The 20,218-nt window shown below is 33.5% G+C and overlaps 3 protein-coding genes across 5 annotated transcripts in view; all 3 read left to right on the top strand.

The window, feature by feature from the left end:
* Positions 1-5,405, top strand: part of LOC140060711 (dynein axonemal heavy chain 3-like) — a 41,761-nt gene extending 36,356 nt beyond the window's left edge. For both annotated transcript variants that reach the window (XM_072107041.1, XM_072107033.1), the window contains 11 exons: positions 86-243; positions 357-926; positions 1,052-1,158; positions 1,446-1,589; positions 1,808-1,971; positions 2,065-2,218; positions 2,554-2,682; positions 2,850-3,115; positions 3,363-3,451; positions 3,621-3,745; positions 4,495-5,405. In XM_072107041.1, coding sequence (XP_071963142.1) covers positions 86-243; positions 357-926; positions 1,052-1,158; positions 1,446-1,589; positions 1,808-1,971; positions 2,065-2,218; positions 2,554-2,682; positions 2,850-3,115; positions 3,363-3,451; positions 3,621-3,745; positions 4,495-4,791 — 2,203 coding nt within the window. In that variant the 3' untranslated portion in view covers positions 4,792-5,405. The remainder of the gene's footprint in view (positions 1-85; positions 244-356; positions 927-1,051; positions 1,159-1,445; positions 1,590-1,807; positions 1,972-2,064; positions 2,219-2,553; positions 2,683-2,849; positions 3,116-3,362; positions 3,452-3,620; positions 3,746-4,494) is intronic.
* A 340-nt stretch (positions 5,406-5,745) lies between these two features.
* On the top strand, positions 5,746-9,606 carry LOC140047667 (putative methyltransferase DDB_G0268948). 2 transcript variants are annotated; one of them, XM_072092712.1, is made up of 6 exons: positions 5,746-6,106; positions 6,380-6,531; positions 6,730-6,943; positions 7,238-7,335; positions 8,128-8,201; positions 8,725-9,606. In XM_072092712.1, the coding sequence occupies exons 1-6, from the start codon at positions 5,948-5,950 to the stop codon at positions 8,730-8,732; spliced, it is 705 nt and encodes a 234-aa protein (XP_071948813.1). In that variant the 5' UTR covers positions 5,746-5,947; the 3' UTR covers positions 8,733-9,606. The 2 variants fall into 2 exon arrangements, with proteins under 2 accessions (XP_071948813.1, XP_071948808.1); XM_072092707.1 differs by having other exon boundaries at positions 5,750-6,106; positions 8,067-8,201; positions 8,725-9,605.
* Positions 9,607-13,208: 3,602 nt separating this feature from the next.
* Positions 13,209-19,444, top strand: LOC140047658 (NADH dehydrogenase [ubiquinone] 1 beta subcomplex subunit 10-like). The gene is made up of 4 exons (XM_072092698.1): positions 13,209-13,373; positions 17,466-17,604; positions 17,850-17,989; positions 18,914-19,444. The coding sequence occupies exons 1-4, from the start codon at positions 13,301-13,303 to the stop codon at positions 19,015-19,017; spliced, it is 456 nt and encodes a 151-aa protein (XP_071948799.1). The 5' UTR covers positions 13,209-13,300; the 3' UTR covers positions 19,018-19,444.
* Positions 19,445-20,218: the final 774 nt, after the last annotated feature.

Genomic DNA, 20,218 nt, shown 5'->3' with positions numbered 1-20,218 from the left:
TATGTCATGGAATATTGATGCGAGAATATTTTACAGTATAAAAACAACGATTAGAAAAGTTACTCTCTCTTTCTTTGTTTATTAGGGGAAAGGTTGACGACAGCGAGTGGCGTTTCTTGCTGACTGGTGGTGTAGCATTGGAAAACCCACATCCTAATCCTGCACCTGAATGGCTGTCAGAAAAATCATGGTCTGAAATTGTAAGAGCAAGTAATCTGGAGAACCTTAAAGGTTTACGCGAAGGTAAGATGTATTCCAATTTGTTGTTTCTTGTTGTTTCATTTATTTATATAGTATCTAAAGAGGGAGTAACTTACATTGAAAAATGATCACACATTAAAAACTTGTTATTGCAGAGGTTCAAGAAAACATAAAAGAATGGAAGAAAATCTATGATTCAGCTACTCCCAACAAAGAGAAATATCCAGGCACTTGTGACCGATTCTCTGGAATGTCACGTATGATAGTACTTAGATGTTTCCGTCCTGACAAAATCGTACCCGCTGTTCAAGACTTCATCATCGATAAAATTGGACGTTCATACATAGAGCCACCTACGTTTGACCTAGCAGGAAGTTTTGCTGATTCACACTGCTGTGCACCGTTGATTTTTGTCTTATCTCCTGGTGCTGACCCTATGGCTGGATTGATGAAGTTTGCAGAGGACAAAGGCTACACTGGAAACCGTGTCCAAGCAATTTCTCTTGGGCAGGGTCAGGGGCCGATTGCAGAAAAGATGATCGAAGATGGGCTGAAAACCGGTAATTGGGTTATACTGCAGAATTGCCATTTAGCAACGAGTTGGATGCCTAAGCTAGAGAAGATTTGTGAAGAGGTTCTTGTTCCTGAGAATACTAATAACTCATTCCGACTTTGGTTGACAAGTTATCCCTCAGAGAGCTTTCCTGTGTCAATCCTACAAAATGGTTAGTTATTTTTATTAACTTATGCTTACTCACGCCCTTTATAATCTGTACAAATTATACACTGTAAAAAATATTATACATCAGCAAAGTCTTTCAGAGCAATTTGCGTATTTTTTCTCTTCCAGGTGTAAAGATGACGAATGAGCCACCTAAGGGTCTTAGAGCCAACTTGCTACGATCATATCTAAATGATCCTATCTCTGATCCTAGTTTCTTTCAAGGCTGCAACAAGGTAAGAAAAGGATAAATTTAAATGATCGATACACTTTGATGATATGTAAAAGGCATGTGTTTGAAAAACCAATCAACATCTAATGCTCTGTTTACACTATCAGACTTCATGTAACAAAGCAATGTGATGGACATGATATCACATCATATGACTACCATATTTGGGCATATCACTACCATATATGGCGACATCAAACTTTTTTTTCACATAAAGTTTGATAGTGTAGACAGAGCTTTAGTAACAATGCAATATTTCATAAAGCAAACAAATTATTTAACTTTTTGCAGCCCGAGAATTGGCAGAAGTTGCTATTTGGATTGTGTTTCTTCCATGCTTTGGTGCAAGAGAGGCGTAAGTTTGGCCCTCTTGGTTGGAACATCCCATATGAGTTCAACGAATCAGACCTAAGGATCAGTATGACGCAAATTCAGGTTAGTGTTTAAGAAGACATTAAATATTTGAAGATTCTACACCAGTCTCTGAATACTAAAAATGGCGGGTGGACGTCTAATAACAGAGTACCTACAAATGTAGTGGTTGACTTAAATCCACTTACGTCATTATGTATATTCTAAATTTGGGTGATGCTATATACCATAGGGTATGTTTAAACCTGTGCTAATACAATTGCTATTCTTTATCCAATCAGATGTTTCTGAATGACTATGAAGTAACCCCATTTGACGCCTTGTTGTACTTGACTGGCGAGTGTAATTACGGAGGCCGTGTCACTGATGACAAAGATCGACGACTCTTAATTGCTCTCTTAAGTAAATTTTACAACCATGAAATTCTGGATCAGTCAAAATATCCGTAAGTGAATGTTAATTTGATAATTTTATTAAGAAACTGTCTGAAAACATTTTGACATATGATATTAAAGTATTTGTTATATTTGATTGACAGGTTCTCAGATAGTGGTGATTATTATGCCCCAGATCATGGTGATTACACCAGTTATCTGGACTACATCAGAAGTCTGCCATTGATTCCTCATCCAGAAGTATTTGGTCTTCATGAAAATGCAGACATCACGAAAGACAACCAGGAAACTCAACAGGTAACTAATAATACTATTAGACATGTATCTGGTCAGAGACTTTTAAGAAATCAATACTCTGTCCACACACACATTGTTACAAAGACGCTGTGGCCATATTCACCAATCACACTTAAGTGAGATATTTCCCTTACATATTAAGTATTTCACATAACTCAGTAAGTGTTTCACTTAAATTGTATTTAACTTAGATAGGAGATTTTTCTTAATTTTAAGAGTAACTGTTTCCTTAGCCTAACGGGAAAATGGTGAATACGGCCACTGGTTTTTAAGCTATGATAGGGAGAAGTTATCCAATTTTGTAATAACTTTAATTCTTTCTTTTTTGCATTAAGCTTTTTGAAGGCATTCTCTTGACACTTCCTCGTCAAACTGGTGGCAGTGGGAAGTCACCGCAAGAAGTAATCCAAGATCTTGCCAGTGATATCCTCTCTAAGTTGCCAGCAGACTTTAACATTGAGGAAGTAAGTGTGTACTTATATAAATATCATAATGTAAATTGATGTGATTCGCATTATTTCTCATTTTTTTTTATAATATTTTATAAATTTGATAATAAATGCTGTGCAAGCATGCAAGCAGCGCATTTATCTAAAGGGAAAACCAATGTTTAAATTGTATTTTTTTAAAGGTGATTGAGAAGTACCCTGTAATGTATAATGAATCAATGAACACAGTCTTGCGTCAAGAGCTTATCAGATTCAATCGGCTAACAGCTGTTGTTCGTGTTAGTCTCCAGAACATCATCAAAGCCATCAAAGGACTGGTGGTGATGTCTGCAGAGTTGGAAGATGTCTTCAACAGTATGCTGGTGGGGAAGGTGCCAACCATGTGGGCAGCCAAGTCTTATCCGTCACTTAAGCCCATGGGGAGTTATGTTACAGACTTACTGCAGAGGTATGTAGGCGAATTATATAATACATCCCATATGTATGTATATGTAATGCTAGTGTATCATAGGCTATAAGCCTGACATAACATAATACAGGCATCACGTGTGATATATAAATGTGACAGAATTTGCCAATGATACTAGACAGATGAATGCCATATGTTGAGATGCAGTACAGAGAGTTTTTTTTAGATCTCTATGATATGAACTTTTACACAGAAAATGCAATTAATATTATCTGTTGTATATTAGATTGAAGTTTTTACAAGACTGGATCGATAATGGTACTCCAGAAGTATTTTGGTTGTCTGGATTTTATTTCACTCAATCTTTCTTAACAGGTAAACAAAGCTTAAACAATTATCAATTATTTCTAGAATAGACTACCAACTTTGTAGAGTCTTCCTGCTGATCACATCATGTTCAGTACTGATGGATGCTTGCTGAATAAGATTTTTCATATTGTAAGTTACAAATATGTTTAAGTTGATATATTATTTTTGTTTCTAGGTGTAAGTCAAAACTTCGCAAGAAAGTACACAATTCCAATTGACCATTTAGGATTTCAGTTTGAGGTTACCAGCTATGAGGAAGACAGTGAGCCAAACAGACCAGAAGATGGTGCTTATGTCAAGGTAAGAGTTAACGCTACACTTATTTTTGGTGGTTGCTTCTAGTGATTTTTACTTTACACATATTACACATTTTTAATGCTCTGTCTACACTATCAAACTAGTTTGACAAAACAAAAGTCTGATGTGCCAAAATATGGTAGTAATATGCTTAAATATTGTAGTGATATGACATCATCATGTCCATATATGGGCACATCACATTTTTTTGTCACATACAGTTTGATAGTGTAGTGCTTTATACTGTAGCATCATCACATCTTTTTGATTAGAATTAGTTTTTCCAGTTTGTCTGTACTTTCCCACCACTTGTGAGTGGAAATAAAAAGTTTCTCAAGACCTTTAATTCTCTATGGTTTATATATCATTTATATACTTATGAAAAGACTGTAGTTATAATTGTCTGCCTTTGCAGACCTTTTCTTTTGAGGTGAGCGAGCCTAACACACTCCTAAACTGCCCTTGAGGAGTGTGATTTACAACACACTTAAACTTCTATAAACCAAAATACGGCACACCTACAGCACCCCTGAATGTATTACCTACAATTTTTTTTTTTAAGACAGGCCCTGCCTTTGAAATTATTGTTCATTCCTGATGATGATGATCAAATAAAGATCGAAACATTGAATCATGGCTTGCCTCTCGTTATTTGGAGTCAGTTGTATACTATGTATTTCTCTGCTTTTGTTTTTTTTTGTTCTGCTGATGTTTGTTTGCAAATTCTTCATCTCTTTAAATTTATTTGTTAGGGTTTGTTTCTGGAAGGAGCTCGTTGGGACCGTGAACTCAAATACATCAATGAATCTTACCCCAAGCTGCTTTTTGATACGTTGCCCATCATTTGGCTAAAACCTGGTGAAAAGAGTAAATTCAGCGAAGAGGCCATTTACAGATGTCCAGTTTATAAAACAAGTGCTCGTCGGGGAACACTCTCAACAACTGGTCACTCGACAAACTTTGTCATGATACTGGACTTGAGTTCTAACAAACCAGAGACGTACTGGATCAACCGTGGAGTAGCTAGTCTTTGTCAGCTTGATGATTAAATGAATACTTAACTGGATAAAGCTAAAAATGCCATTCACCAATGTAAATATCATCCCTTTGAAGATATTAGAACAGTCCTATTGTAATAAATGTACTTTCTATTTGATTATAGATTACTTGTACCCTGCAGTGTGACTTGTGATTTTTGATTGAATTGATAATACTGTATATAACATATTTTGTTAGTGGCTACCAATATATTACAAACTGTGTAGCTGTTTCTTAATCTATTTAATTTTTCATTTGTTTGAATTGCAGTAATACCTATTAATTGATATGTATAGGCTACATTGTTTTTAATTGTATATGCTTGAAACTAATTTATGTAGTTTGATTGAAAAAATATCAAATATTCATTGTACTGTAGGCTTACTTACATTATAAAATTAAAATGTGTATATATTTATAAATAAATTAAATATTTTATTTTCTGGATTTTGTTTCTAAAAAAGTTTATTAATATGATTGTTACACCTTGAGGTTTCAACATTCCATAAAATATGCATCTATTCTATATAAAAATATTACAGTAGTAAAGTAGACTTAATCCTACAGTTTGGTTAGACATATATTTGAAAGCAATGCATTTAATTTTGAATTTAAAATATTATTGTGTGATTGTGTTTGAATAAAGAAAATTAAAATGAATCTAAACAAAAATCTATCGTTGCCCTTTATTAATTTGTTTCAGATTACAGTTATAAAAGCCAATTGAAATCAATCTGTTATCATTTTTTTTAATTTGCAGATACATTCTTGCCATTTAATAGGCTATGTTCTGCTGCTTTCACAGTGGCGTAAACAAACATTGAAATGGTTGCGTTACAAAATATAAAACAAAGAATAAAATAAAACGGGGAGTTGTTAACTAATTAACAACTCCCTGGTATAAATAAACAAGTAGATCCATGCATTGGTATTAACCCTTTTTCTGTTTGATCATACAATAAACGCTTACGAATCTAAAAACAGGCCTAATAACTACTGTCAGCAGACAACATATTCATAATTTAAATTTAATCTTTAGTCACCTGCAACGCAAAATATGCAAAGTTTTACTGCTACCACGTGGGGCCGGGAAGAGTTTCAGACTGAACTTGGGTATGACGTAATCATTACCAGTGATGTCGCTGAATGTTGATCTAGGCCTAAACAATGCGTCTTTACCTGGGGAAATTGTTACGAAAAGTGACGAATAAGCATCTTTTTGCAAACCAAGGGCATGCTGAGCTTTATCTTAAATATCGACCGACTTACCCAGACAGTTTAATATCACGTATTATTGAATATTTGCATCAGGGCAGAGTTGATAATGTGAGCAATAGTTGCTAACTTACTAGCCTAGCTAGCTAGGGGGAGGTAGTGTATATACCGGCAGTATATGTTGCATTTAGCCCGCGAACTCTGCTTGGTCGTCAATAATCGCCGGCCGGGTATGGAACGCTCAAATTCATAATGCGCCACCAATGACAAATGTTTATCGTGTTTAAACTAAAATACAGTAATAATAAAATTACATTAATTCAGTGCACCCCTATATGTGAAAATAATTTTGTTGCCTTATTTTTATGCTGTCTGTTAATTTAGAAACCTGATGGACTGGCAGTTGATGTAGGTTGTGGGTCAGGTCAATTCACTAGGTCCCTAGGTCAACATTTTGACCGTGTAATTGGAGTGGATGTCAGTGAATCACAACTAGCGTCGGCAAGATTGGTGCCACGATCAAATATAGAATATCTGTAAGTAAGTGAAATCATATATAGATATTCTCGCTTTTAAAAATATAGAGGGGTTCAGAGGGCAAGTCTTGCTCTGAAATGTTATTTGAATACAGTATGCTAATATTTGAATACAGTATGGGGTTTTGACCGTTAGATCCTCATCATTCATTTTGAATTACCGTATGAGTGGATTGTTTTTTTTTTCTCTTTTTGTAGAAGTGGAAGCGGAGAAAGTATCCCAGTTTCGAATGGATCAACAGATTTGATAACCTGTGCCATGTGTATTCATTGGTTGGATTTTCCCAAGTTCTGTGACGAGGTTCAAAGGGTATTGAAGCCAAATGGATGCATTGCTGCTTTTGGATATGAAATGCAATGTTGTCGAGTTAATGGGAAGAAAGTTGAGAAGATAGAAGAGGCTTACAATAAGGTAAGTACAGTATATCATTGATTACTTCATTTAATATTGTTTTTATTTTAATATGTTTATCATTCATTATCCTCTTTGAAGGTAGCAGCAATCTGGTTCTCAGACAATTGTATGCTATACATTGGGCTGCGGTTCAAATTAGTACAACCCCAAATTATGGCAACCAAACACTATATGGGTTATCCTTGGCATCGCCATTGTTTTAAATAAGTTGCTGATGTTTTGATCTTTGTTTCTTGTATATAGTCATTGTATTTTATCTGTAATAAGTCAAACCAATCATGATTTTAAAAGTTAATTCAAGAAAAGACAAAGCCATATTGGACACCAAATAGAAAGCATGTATTCAATGGATATGCAGATATTCAGTTACCATTTGAAAATAATAAAAGGTTAGTTACTTTGTCTTTTTAATTTTTTAATATTATTGAACAAAAATCTTGTATTCTAGACCGGAAACATTTTTTAGTCAGGCATCTAAAGCCTGGCGCACACTGTAGCTATCGGCTGAACAAACTGGCATGAAAAACACTTTGCTCACTAAAAAATTTGCGCAAACTGTGATCCCGTTCTATCGGACACATACTAAACGCCTTCAGAGTTTCTGATTGGATAATTACTTACTACGCTATATGGTGCGCGCTGACATATTTTAATAAATTAGAACATGTCATGCGCAGTGGAATTTATTAGTGAGCTTTTAGCTCACGTTCGGCGCACACTCGAGGAAAATGACACATGTGACAAAAATATATTAAACATGATAGATATTTTCCTCACGAATTGACACTGTGAGAAAAGTGTTTTTTGTGCAAGTTGGCTCAGCCGCTAGCTATAGTGTGCGCCAGGCTTAAAGTAACTTAGTGAGTAGACTGTCTGATGTCTTCGTAGGTGTGTCTACTGAATACCACCATGTCTCAACAAACTTAGCAATAATTGTGTAGAAAGTGCCTTACTTAAAAAACCTATCTTTTACATAAAAGTTTATGGGCCATAATAGATGCACCTATTAATTGAGAAATCCTTCTAAAATACATTCAATAGTTTTTTAAAAAGTAGTATTTTTTCCAGGGTATAGTTAAATGTTATCAGTATATAGTATAGTATCGAATGCTTATTTTAGGGATAATTCTCATGTGATTAACCAGGAGATAATGTTGTCTGATTTTATTGGATGCATTCAGTCGTTGTCATTCTACCAAAGTTACATCAAAGACAACCCAGAAGAACAAGAGGCTGCTATTCTGTTCCAACAAAGGTAAAGTTTATTAATTTATCATGTCCATAGCTAAGGAAGGGCGCTTGGGGTGTTGAACAACTGAAAGCAACTGAAAACAAGCCTATGTTGAAATGTTTTGTGTGCCTATCAGTTGCGGTCAGTTACGTTCAGTTGCTAGGAGCCTTAACCACCATAAATTTCAAATCGGTGTAAAATAATATCCTGGATTTATATAGCACCTAATGTTGTGAAACCTCTAAGCACATATAGAAACATACTCGTATATAATGCAGCTAGTAATCAGCGCAAAGTTGTGTCTTGATCTAACCAGGTTCCCATTTATACACATGGGTGGAGAGAGACAAATGCAAGTAAAGTATCTTGCCAAGGATACAAGAAATGCAGCGAGAGTTGGATTCGAACCTCGATCTCACGATCAGTAGTCCGACATCCAACACACTGCGCCACACGCCTTTACTCAAACCTTGGTATGCAAAATTCCTTAATGTTTGTACCATAACATCTTTATGATTTTGATAAATTGTTTTTTTGTTTTTTTCAGAGTCTTAGAGATACTTGGAGTTGATACTCCACCACATCTGACACCGGTCACCATGTATTTACCAGTATTTATGATTATGGCACAAAAGCCTGCTTCACAATAACAGACACGCTCACAAACGATTCAATGTTAACTTAATTTAAAACTATTTATAATTTGATTTCCTCTTCACACATGTTTTGTATAGTTTAATTTCTTTTCCTAAATTCCTTGGACTTTAAATTATATATTTTCAATTTATTTAAAAGAAATGGAGAGATAGATACATATATATACACATCTTTTGGTTTTGCTTATCAATGATATACTGTAGGTTGACAGGCAGAAATTGTTTAAACTTGCACTGTACTTAATCTACTTAATAATTTCACTGACATTGGCTTCCACACTGAAAAGATGGACGTGCAAGTTTTTTGATTTAGAATTATTGAGGAAAATCTGGTAAATAAGACTTAATTGATTTACCATTATAGAGCTTTGAACCTTACTTATATTTAATGCATGTAATTCAGGTGTAGTATTCCCGCTACAGTACTTATTTTCCATCCCCGTTTTGATAAGTTTGCATTGTACAGTTTCAAGATTTTGAATTGAATATATTGCAAATATGAATTTATTTTTTAAATATATAATATGAATAATTTTAATAAAATATTATTCAATTGAAAGCTGTAAAACTCTTTATTGATGTCACTAATTTGCTTTTTACTGCACAAACAAGTATGGCACACCACACTATGGAACGCAATTGGTGTGTTTGCAAATATATTTTTACTGAATTTATTAAAAGTTGTTAACTCTTATGAAATTAATTGTTTTACTATGCATTGAAATACACACACGCCACACTATGAACGCAATTGATGTATTTTAAAATTTTAAGCTATACACAAGTGGAGTTATTATAAATTAAGTAATATAGTTTATGTTATCAAGTCTGTCCACAGTATTATTATAATTACACCACTCTTTATATACATATTAAAGAAACCGCTTTTATATACAGTAGGCCTACAGACAGTAATTATATATATAGTTATCTTATTTCATATTTTTGTTTTATAAGTAATATCTGCAAACCTATTCAATAATATTTCTAAAACCTTTAATTCCGCTGTATATGTTTTCTGAAGCGTGAATGCCATACTCTGCCATTTTCATTGACCCACAGCCTACGTAACGCTTTGCTTTGTTTAAACTAAACGTTTTAATTGACTTAATTGATGACACCGAACCACGGTGCTGGTTATCGTAATCATGCATCCACTGGTTGATATCAACAGGTCCGGGCTGTGCGCCATCGTTATACGATATGACGCAATAGTTTTCGTTGCTCACATCTGGGTACTTGCACATAGATAAATGCGTTCGAGTTAGAATGCAAATACCCTGATCGCTTATGTCGTGGTATTCATCTCCCTGTAGGTCAGAGGTCGTTTCTTGATCTTCAGCTATAGATTGAAATGACGCATCTGACTGCGTTTCTAAGTATCCATCTAGTGAACTCTCCAACAACCTAGACCCGTCTACTGATATAACACACATTTCTTCTTGTGAATCTTCCCAAGAAGAATTAATAGTTGCCAGTGCTTCTGATCGTTCCTCGTGGGTTATTGCAGTTCTTGACGTCTTCTGACCTATCGTGTTCACAAAATACATACTATACCCAGCGGCGCTTGTTGATATTACTTTGCGTTCTGCAGCAGACTCAGTTGGTATAGGCCTACTGTCTGTTTTCTCATGTTCATCATCTGCGCAGAAACCATGATTTTGTAAAGTACTTGTTTCACCTTGTTTTTCTGTGTCGAGCCGTCTGCCATTCCTGCATGAGATTGCAAAATGTTGGTCGCAGAAAAAATAAAATAAACTAAATTAATGGATTTTAAAAGTTTTTAAAAAGTGTTAAACATTATTTTTGGTCAATGAAATTAGAATACAGTATCAGGTTTCTTGAGTAACACATAGCCATAGGCGGATCCATATAAAAGTAAATTAAACAAATAGAATGTCAAGTTCTGTCTACACTATCAAACTTTATGTGAGAAAAAAAATGCGATGTCGGATCACTACTATAATAGGCATATCACTATACTATATTTGGGCACCTTTTTTTCTAACTAGTTTGATAGTGTGGACAGAGCTTTAGGAAAGTCCAACACTTCAATGTTTTAGGCGATGGCTCCACCTACCTTCTTCTATTCATGAATCCGCCACTGTAATAAACATTCTCAGAAAAATATCAATCAAAACAAACCTTTTTTCTCATTCTTTTCAAATACAAGAAACAATTTACAAATGATATAAAACGAAAGAACGGGCAAATAAACCCTTTGATGAATTTAACATTAAAACGTTTGTTTCTTACCAGCGGTGGAAAAAGCACAGAATAATTTTGACAACAACGACGACTAATAAGGAGCTTACTATTCCTATCACAATAGTTGAAACTCGGCCCATGCTGAATTAGCTCATCTGTTAAGATAATAAAGATGTGATGCATGGTAAGGCAACGCGAACGAACTTGATCATTTCATTCCCGTTACATAAACAAATTAAGTTGGGTACTATTTATCAATAGTAGGCCTAGCTTAAAAGATTTAGGCATATATTAAATACTAGACTTGTTTTAAAACTCCGAATTCACCAATGATATTTCCCTTAAATATTAAGTATTTCACTTAACTCAATGAATATTTAAGTATTTCATTCAAATTGTATTCACCTAAATAGGGGGATTTTTAATTTTAAGTGTTAAGCCCTTAGCCTAAGCGTGATTGGTGAATATGGCCACTGACCTACCCTTATAGGCATTATGTATTTACAATAGGACATTGCTCGTAATAATACTGTATAACTTTCAAGGATTAACTGGCGGTTCCAATTTTTTTCCAAAAACGAATCCATTTAGCCTATTATCTGAGTGCTAATCTCCGATGATTGACAATAAACAATACAAGTTTTATTATGATGCTGTTTTATCTATAGTCAGCAATAGCCCAAGGGTAACCAATATAGCTTTAGAACTATTGCACACACCTGTTAAGTGTAAAAACACATATTTTGTTAATCCCTTCCATTTTTTTCGACGATCAGAATATTTTGTGAATATAGTTACAAGATTTTTATTTAATATCTAAGGTAGTTTTCATTTAAAAACTGAGATTAAATTTAGTAATTTTACAAGATATTGAATTGAATAAATCTCTTGGTAAAGAACCCATGCATCTATATCATGGATGAACTGGACCGAATAAATGAACTATGTTTCAATAGTAAGCCTAAAAAGAATTTCGAAGCAACAAAAGAAAAAGTACGAGATACAGTTGTACAAAATAATTATAGTATGTAATGAGCATAACAGTTCAGCATAATTATTATTTGCTAAATACAGCTAAATTCACACTATTACGACGTTTTCGATCACACGTATACGTAATTGTGAATCCGAATACTGTAAACGGTTTTGTATCATTAATCCGGTTATCCGTCCGGATTTTGACGTAACTAAGTCTTCCTGTAGGCCCTATATTTCTTAAACCATGAATATATAGGTTAACAAGCCAAAACTGATTTGTGAAAATTAACTTTACAAACCTTAGTCACAGCAAATAAACAGGTACTGATACAGTAGGCCTACTACATGAATTAAATGTCCAATCCAGCCCGGCTAGAAGTGAATACACATTAACAAGCACAGGAGAATTGCTTCCTATACAGCAATTAAAACGGTTAAGTAGGCCTAATAATATTACCATTTAAACTCTCCAACCCCGTTGTTAATTATTCTTGATATGAATAGAATTCACCTCTTTAATTCAAGGTAGCAGGGTTTTTTTGCGTAAAAAGATTAGGAAGAACGAAATATTTTCTCTTGTTCGGATACACAATAGTTTGTTATTAAAATTAAAGTCAGGTCAAGCATGAAGGTATAAAAAAGTTAATGTGCAAAACTGCGATAGGCCCTGATTTTGCCGCTTAAAGTTGTTTAATAGGCTATGATAATTGTTTTATTTAAATATTTATTTTAAACCTTTTATTACCAATGAGCGTGTCAAAGGGATGGTATTTCGGTCTGACGACGATCAATAGTGATCTAATAATGTTCTTGTCATTTTGAAGATTTCATATAAAATATTGAGTAGTAACATTAGACGAGGTGACTGTTTGTTGCTCCTAATTTCAATATTTGGCCATTGGTAGCGTTTAGACATCATCTTATTGAACGTGGACAAATGAAGTATCCATATCCTGGCTATCTATAATGCACCAATGTCATGTTATTGAGAGAGTAGGCCTAACATGTCATGTTAATAACGTGATATAGATCAATTTCATTTTTAATTTTGATTTAGAGATGGAGCGGAGGGGGATCGAGGGGTGGGGGAGGGGAGGGGGAGGGGGGTTTGGTGTGAAGGGAGCTAGCTAGCTAGCTGGGGAGGGGGGGGGGGGGCTGAGCGAGAGAGATGATGATTCTGGTTGGTGGCGCTATATAATAGAAAGTAAAAATTGTGCACAAGGAATTTTTAGGAAACAAAATTCTAAATTGTGCTTACATCCTGCACATTATACGTTAAGTATGGGCATTATTGATGACTTTATATTGTCTACATTATATTATACAGTAGAGGCACCCGTAACGTTTGCAAGAGGTAAGATAATATTGTTAGGCCTATGGTAGGCCAGCTAATCAAAATAAAATGGCAGTGAGCCGCGGGGATTAGGCGAGCTGACCCGCTGCAGGAACTGCTGTGGTGGTTCAAGTGTTTCGGCCTAGCGGCGACCAACACTGGTTCTGTCTTTGCATATGCAAATATGTGTATTATAATATTAAATTATGGAATCTAATCTTATTATTCATTTGTTTACTGTTATATTTATTTGGATCAACCTGAGTTTTCGGCATGTATTGAATATAGGACTATTCCATTATTATTTATAGGGGTGTTAGTCAATATGTTGGGTTGGGTGTGCCAGGCTTGTTGAGGCTTCTATTGTTTCGTGTCATTGTGCCAATTGTTTTGTATTTCACTGTGTTTGATAAAAACAAACAAAAAACTGCTGCTGTAGTTAGCCTATGTGTCTGTAAATTATATCGTATTTTACACTATATAGCTATAGCCTATAGGCCCTAACATGTTTTTTTACCGTCAACAGTTAAATCATATCATGTTTTATTTTACATTTCATGTAATATTATTATATGTTTTTTTTTCTCAACAGCCGAATCAAGTTATATAGCCTCTTACAAATAACAAGAAAAAATACATTCAAACGTTATTCACAATAAGGAGAAAACATATACAACTTATTTAATTTATGTTTTAATTTATATAAATCCAAAGGCAAATTAATGAAACAATGACAATGATGTGGGTATCAGTGGCTGGATCTCAATAGAGATACAAAAAAAAGCGAAAAGCTAAATCAAAACGATAAAGTAAAACAGCCAGAAAAACAATTTATATAAATACATCCATGTTTGTTTTTTTCTCAACAAGTTTATGACTTTAAAAAATTCAGTACACTTAAAGGCATAAGATTAAGCAAAACATACATTGTGTAACATATTTAATTTAAGGTATATATGTTTTATTTCATCGACCCAGTTTTAAGTGTTATTTAGTAGTGTCATGTTTGGTTCAACTCAATGAGTTAGCAATATGTTCGTGAGGTTCTCTCTCCAGCTGATCCTGACACAAAAACTAAAATAGTCAGAAATAAAATTGCAGAACTTTCTCTCATGCAACACACACTAACCCTTCCCCAGTACAGGATATATAGGGCCTACACTGTTAAAAAAATTCTTATAAAAAAACGGTAAATTACTGGCAATCTGGACGCCAGTAATTTACCGTAATGTAGAATTACAGCTACTGTTGAAAATAAATTACTGTAAAACTACAGTAAATTACTGTTGGTCATAAAGTCGGTTGTTTACCGTAATGTAGAATCACAGGTACTGTTGAAAATAAATTACTGTAAAACTACAAATTACTGTTAACTTGAAAGTCGGGTGTCAACTATAACGTAAAATCACAGGTACCGTTTCTAATAAATTACTGTAAAAGATTCAGTGAATTCCAACCAAACAAAATATTACAAAAATATAAATACCATACAGACAAAATAAATACATTCCAATAATCTTATTTCAATAACTGATAACAATAACAAACTCCATTATAACATTTCTTTTTCTACTTGTCTAAACATCTTGTTTCTGTCATGTTCTTATGTTCCCTACAATGTTCATTGTATCTGAACTTGATCTGGGATTCTCTGTAAACGTTTCTTTTTTTAAAATAAACAATAACATTTTTATAAATCTATGCCTATATTACAGATGTTTTCAATCTTCAAAGTACGTCTTCTATTAAAATCTGTTTATCATCTATATTTAGATTGATTTCAATATTTATTTATTTATTTATTTTAATATATCCACAAATCACAGAAAAGAAACTGAATTGCTTGGGATTTACATAACAATAAAAATTGCACAGATCAATATACACATATAAAGACAACAACAAATTTACCAATTAGATATAAAAATATATGGTTGAAGAATAATCTTTAAATTACTATGTATAAAAATTACGGTACGGATATGCACTTAAAAATATATATATATACTGTATATAAAAAAAAACTGATTAACAATTCATTAAAAACATTAAAATAGTATAAAAATTCACTAAAAAACACAAGGGAGCCAACAGATGTTGTAGCTGAAGTTGTTAAATCTTTATATATTATTATTATTTTTATTTAGAATTCTGGTAAAATATGGGATTGCACTATTATGATAACGGTTGACTTTGGCTAATGGCTCAACATATTTTTTTGGATTTTGAAGAACCATATTGTGAGCTGTGTTATTTTTATTGAACCCCCACTTTTGCGCAAGTTTTGGCAAGTTTAAGGCACAGCTTTGTTCTACGTTCTGATAAAGTTAGGAGGTTAAGGTTATGCAATGCGTGGGGATAATCTATATATTTATGGCCTAGAATGATTCGGAATGCCCTCTTCTGTATTTTCTCAATGGCATTGCTCTGTTCGTTAGTTATACCTGAATGCCACACTTGTGCCGCATATTCAAGGGTAGATCTAATGTAGCCAGTATAAACCGCTACTAGATCTTCTACAGGGACACTGAATTTTTTTAGACGACATAACATATGAAGTTTTCTACTACTTTTTAAGATGATTTCACTAACATTTTTATCCCATTTAAGGTTGTTTTGGACCCAGACACCTAAGATATTCACTTCTGTGACACATTCCAGTTGTCGGTCGTCAATTACAATGGGATCAATGACTGGAAGTACTTTTTGAAACGAAAAGTACATCATTTTACATTTATCGACATTAAGATTGAGTTTATTTTCATTTGACCATATACAAAAATCATTAACTGTTTGTTGGATATTAGAAGAATTGTTTCTTTTAACCACTTCACCGATACATACATTGTTAAATAATATATAGTGTTTTTAAATATTGTAATTAATTATTTTTAATATGAAACGTTTTTATATATTTTTGTACTATATTGTGAAAAGCACTCAAAATATTTTCCTATGTGGACGAAATAAAGTTATCATATCATATCATAAATCATCAACGTATTTACATACTTTTAGATCACTATTCAACAGTGCATCATTTATATATAAAATATTTAAGTAATTGATATTTACAATCGATCGAAAATCTTTAAAAAAACAATCTATTAAAATTAGACCTACAGTACCATCTATGCTTGATCATTAAATAATTAATATGGATGTTACAATCATCAAAATATGCCTTATATTAAAATGACCATCAAATAAATGGAAGGTTTATTCCAGAGTACAGGACCTGGATGTGGTAGATGGACACTTAACAGTAAACCACAGTAAGAATGTTGTTGATCCAATAACAGGAGTCCACACTCAAAACATAGAATCCTACTGGAATCGTGAAAAATTAAAGTTAAAAAGAATATGTGTAAACGGGAATGGTTACCGGAATACCTTGACGAATTTATGTGGCGAGAAAGATATGGAATAATATAAATTAAACAGATTAAGTAAGTTAAAATAGTATATGTTCCTTGTGCCTTATTAAATAATGTTAAAGTTCTTGTGCCTTATATTTGAATAAAGTTTGAAGAATGTATCTTTCAATCTATCAATTTTTTTCTTGTTGTTTGTAGAGGCTATTTGCAACTGTTGAGAAAAAACCAAACATGGATGTATTTATATAAATTAAAACATAAATTGGATATTTTATATAAATTAAAACATAAATTAAATAAGATTAAAATGTATATGAATCTTTTTCTTGATCTTTTCTTGTTATTTGTAGAGGCTACTTGATTTAACTGTTGAGTAAAAAAACATGTTAGGGCGTATAGGCTACTGTATATAGTGTAAAATACGATATAATTTACAGACACATAATAAAAGCTATAGGCTAACTACAGTAGCAGTTTTTTGTTTGTTTTTATCAAACACAGTGAAATACAAAACAATTGGCACAATGACACAAACAATAGAAGCCTCAACAAGCCTGGCACACCCAACCCAACATATTGACTAACACCCCTATAAATAATAATGGAATAGTCCTATATTCAATACATGCCGAAAACTCAGGTTGATCCTATTTATTTTATATTCATATCATGTTTCATTTATTTAAATTTATATTATAATATAATTATTGAATATTGTATTTGTTTAAAACTGCAGATTTTATTGAAAGACAACATGCTAAAAACCCCACACAGTACTATCATCGCAGATATCCTAGGGTAACAGACATTTGGGACTGTAATGAAGAAGATATAGTTTGTATGTTTGAGGCTGACTCGCAGTATAAAAGAGACAGGTATGCGGTCACAATTGTTCTGCCGGCCCAGGGCCATTGATCTTAAACTTAAGAAAAAATTAAATCTTAAAACAGTAGTACACTGTACTACAGTTTAGTAGCTTATGGGACAGGGTTGGGGTGGGTTGTTGATGAAATTTAAACAGGCTAGAATAGAATGCCTAAAAAACTACAACAGTGTCACGCCCACCCATATTGCCATACATCAGTGTGATTTTTAATGTTTTAAATTTTTTTTAACACAGAATGGTTGATCAGGAGATACTGTCCTTGTTGAAGAAAGCAATGGGTAAGTGTGTGGCTGAACAAGGTAACAGTGCTAAGGTGACCTGCAAGGCATATTTAGATGAATATGAAGAGGCAGCTGACAATTTCTACACTAAATGTAAGTCTTGAAAAAAGTATAAGAATAATTTGTTATTAGGTATGAAGTGCTCTATTTTGTACTAGTATATTAAAATTAGGAACTCAACTGCCCATTGTAACAGATTCCGACAGAAAATATTACACTGGGACCTAAAACATCCCTCTAGGCAAAGGACGAGGATGAATAAAAGACAATTTTTTTAATTTAAAAAAAATGAAAAAAATTTGATCGAGAATTGAACCTACAAAACCACTAGTCACCTAGCCGCAGTACCACACCACTAAGCCAGCCAACCAGTCGGAAAAATTGGTGTTAAACTTTTTACACGAGGTTATAAAAATATGCATGCATGAGCGATTTTCACTTGACCAATCAATTGCATGGATTCTGCCAAAATCCTAACCACTTTGTATAAAAAAAATGTCTTTATTGCTGGTGGACTAGTGCAAGATTATTGCAATCAATATAAAAAAAATATATAATTCATTTTACAAAAAATACTGTATTAAAAGTAAAAAACAGAAAAAGAAGTCGGGTACCCAACTCTGCAAGGAAAAAGCAACTACCCATCAATTAAAGATACCATTGTTGATAATAAAGTTTTTTGATCTATTGGTTTTGAACTTTGGTAAAGGAAATTGAGTGACTGATCTCAATTGTTATGAAACAAGAGGTGGAAATAGGTTGTGGAGGATATGACATGGGGTTTTCAGTTTTCAGAAATATTCCTTGCACAGTCGGGTACGACAGTTTTCAAGCAAAGGAATATTTTTTAAAGAAAGTGCTTCATTGTACGTAACCCAAGGAAGCATAATTCTAGACGCCCTCCTGAATTTGTTCAATTTGTTTTAACAATCTGAACCAAAAGTTACTTTGGTTAGTGAAATGGCATGTGGGCTAAAGTCAAGTTATAAAATTAATTATGTCCGTTTTCTTCTATAGATTCAGAACTAGGCTTCCATGGAAATGCAAGAAGGTGCTACGCTAAACAACAACATAGGATGGTAGATGAACGAAGGAAAGCAGAACAAGAACAAGAAAGCTAGTAATATTGTTAGTAGATTCACTGCCTTAATCTTTTTTCTAACTTTTAAATTTCCCATGGTTGGCAGTGAAACGGACTGTTCCATTTTGTGAAAGTGATTTTGATTTGACAGTATGCTACAATTTCTGCTGTTGAAAAAAAACAATGTACTCTCAAATGGCATGAAGGCCTTTCAGTTCGACCGGATCAATTGGTGACAACAACTTTCTTAATGCAACATTTTAACTAAATTTCCATCCATTGTGTGCAACATGTTGACACTGTAACTAAATTATAATACAATATTAGTGATGGAATGCTTGACATCGGGTATTGGTCTGCTAGTAGGGTGTAAGGTAACATACCAATACACTAATATAATTTGAATAGATTTTATGGAGTGTTAAAAATGTTATAAAATAAATATTTACAGAACAAAACAAACAAATAAAATGTTGTATACAGTTTCTGTGTATTTTTAACCACTACATCAGTTTAAAGATACCTTCCCTACAATTTGTGACATCAATAATACATATATATTACATTGAACCAGCTCATTCCTTGTCTTAAATGTACGTTTTATGGTAAATTATGATAAAAAATGAGAAACAATGCACTACCTAAGTAGTAGCTCGCGGCGACTGACCTCTCGTGGACGGTCTTTAGGCCTAGCCTAGCTAGGCCTAGTTTTGTAGGCCTAGCTGGTAAACATCGGTAACGTACGAACATTGTATGCTAGCTATATACCTAGCCTGACGTTGTATAGTTGCTGCATTAATTTTCTTTCTATTTTTGCCAGACTCCGTTGATACAAATTGAGGAAAACCCAGTATTTCTACAGAAAAGTTCTCCATTTGTTTTGGCCTCACGATCGATCGAAAAGTGGGTGAATTACAGAAGAAAAACAAAAATATCAATCTGCGCGCAATGCATTTTGGGATTTATAGTGGGCCGCTATAATTATCAGAATCGACTTATTTTTCACATTTTTAACCATTTAAAGACGAAAAATGTTATCGCAATAGGACCATATAGTATTATTTTTACATTAAATATAGTTTGTGATCTTAAATTAGATCTAAAAAACGTAGGGAAGGTGTCTTTAAAACAATCGTGGAAACAGTATTTAAACAAGTTCTTTCGAATACTGCTTAACCATCCAAACAAGCAGGGTTTGTGCGCATGCTATTGCTACCACCAAAACCATGGAGTGAGTGAGC

The sequence above is a fragment of the Antedon mediterranea genome, chromosome 1, assembly GCF_964355755.1.
Source record: "Antedon mediterranea chromosome 1, ecAntMedi1.1, whole genome shotgun sequence".
NCBI classification, from domain to species: Eukaryota; Metazoa; Echinodermata; class Crinoidea; order Comatulida; family Antedonidae; genus Antedon; species Antedon mediterranea.
Note: the sequence above shows the minus strand (reverse complement) of the source record. Positions and strands in the feature narration are given on the sequence as shown.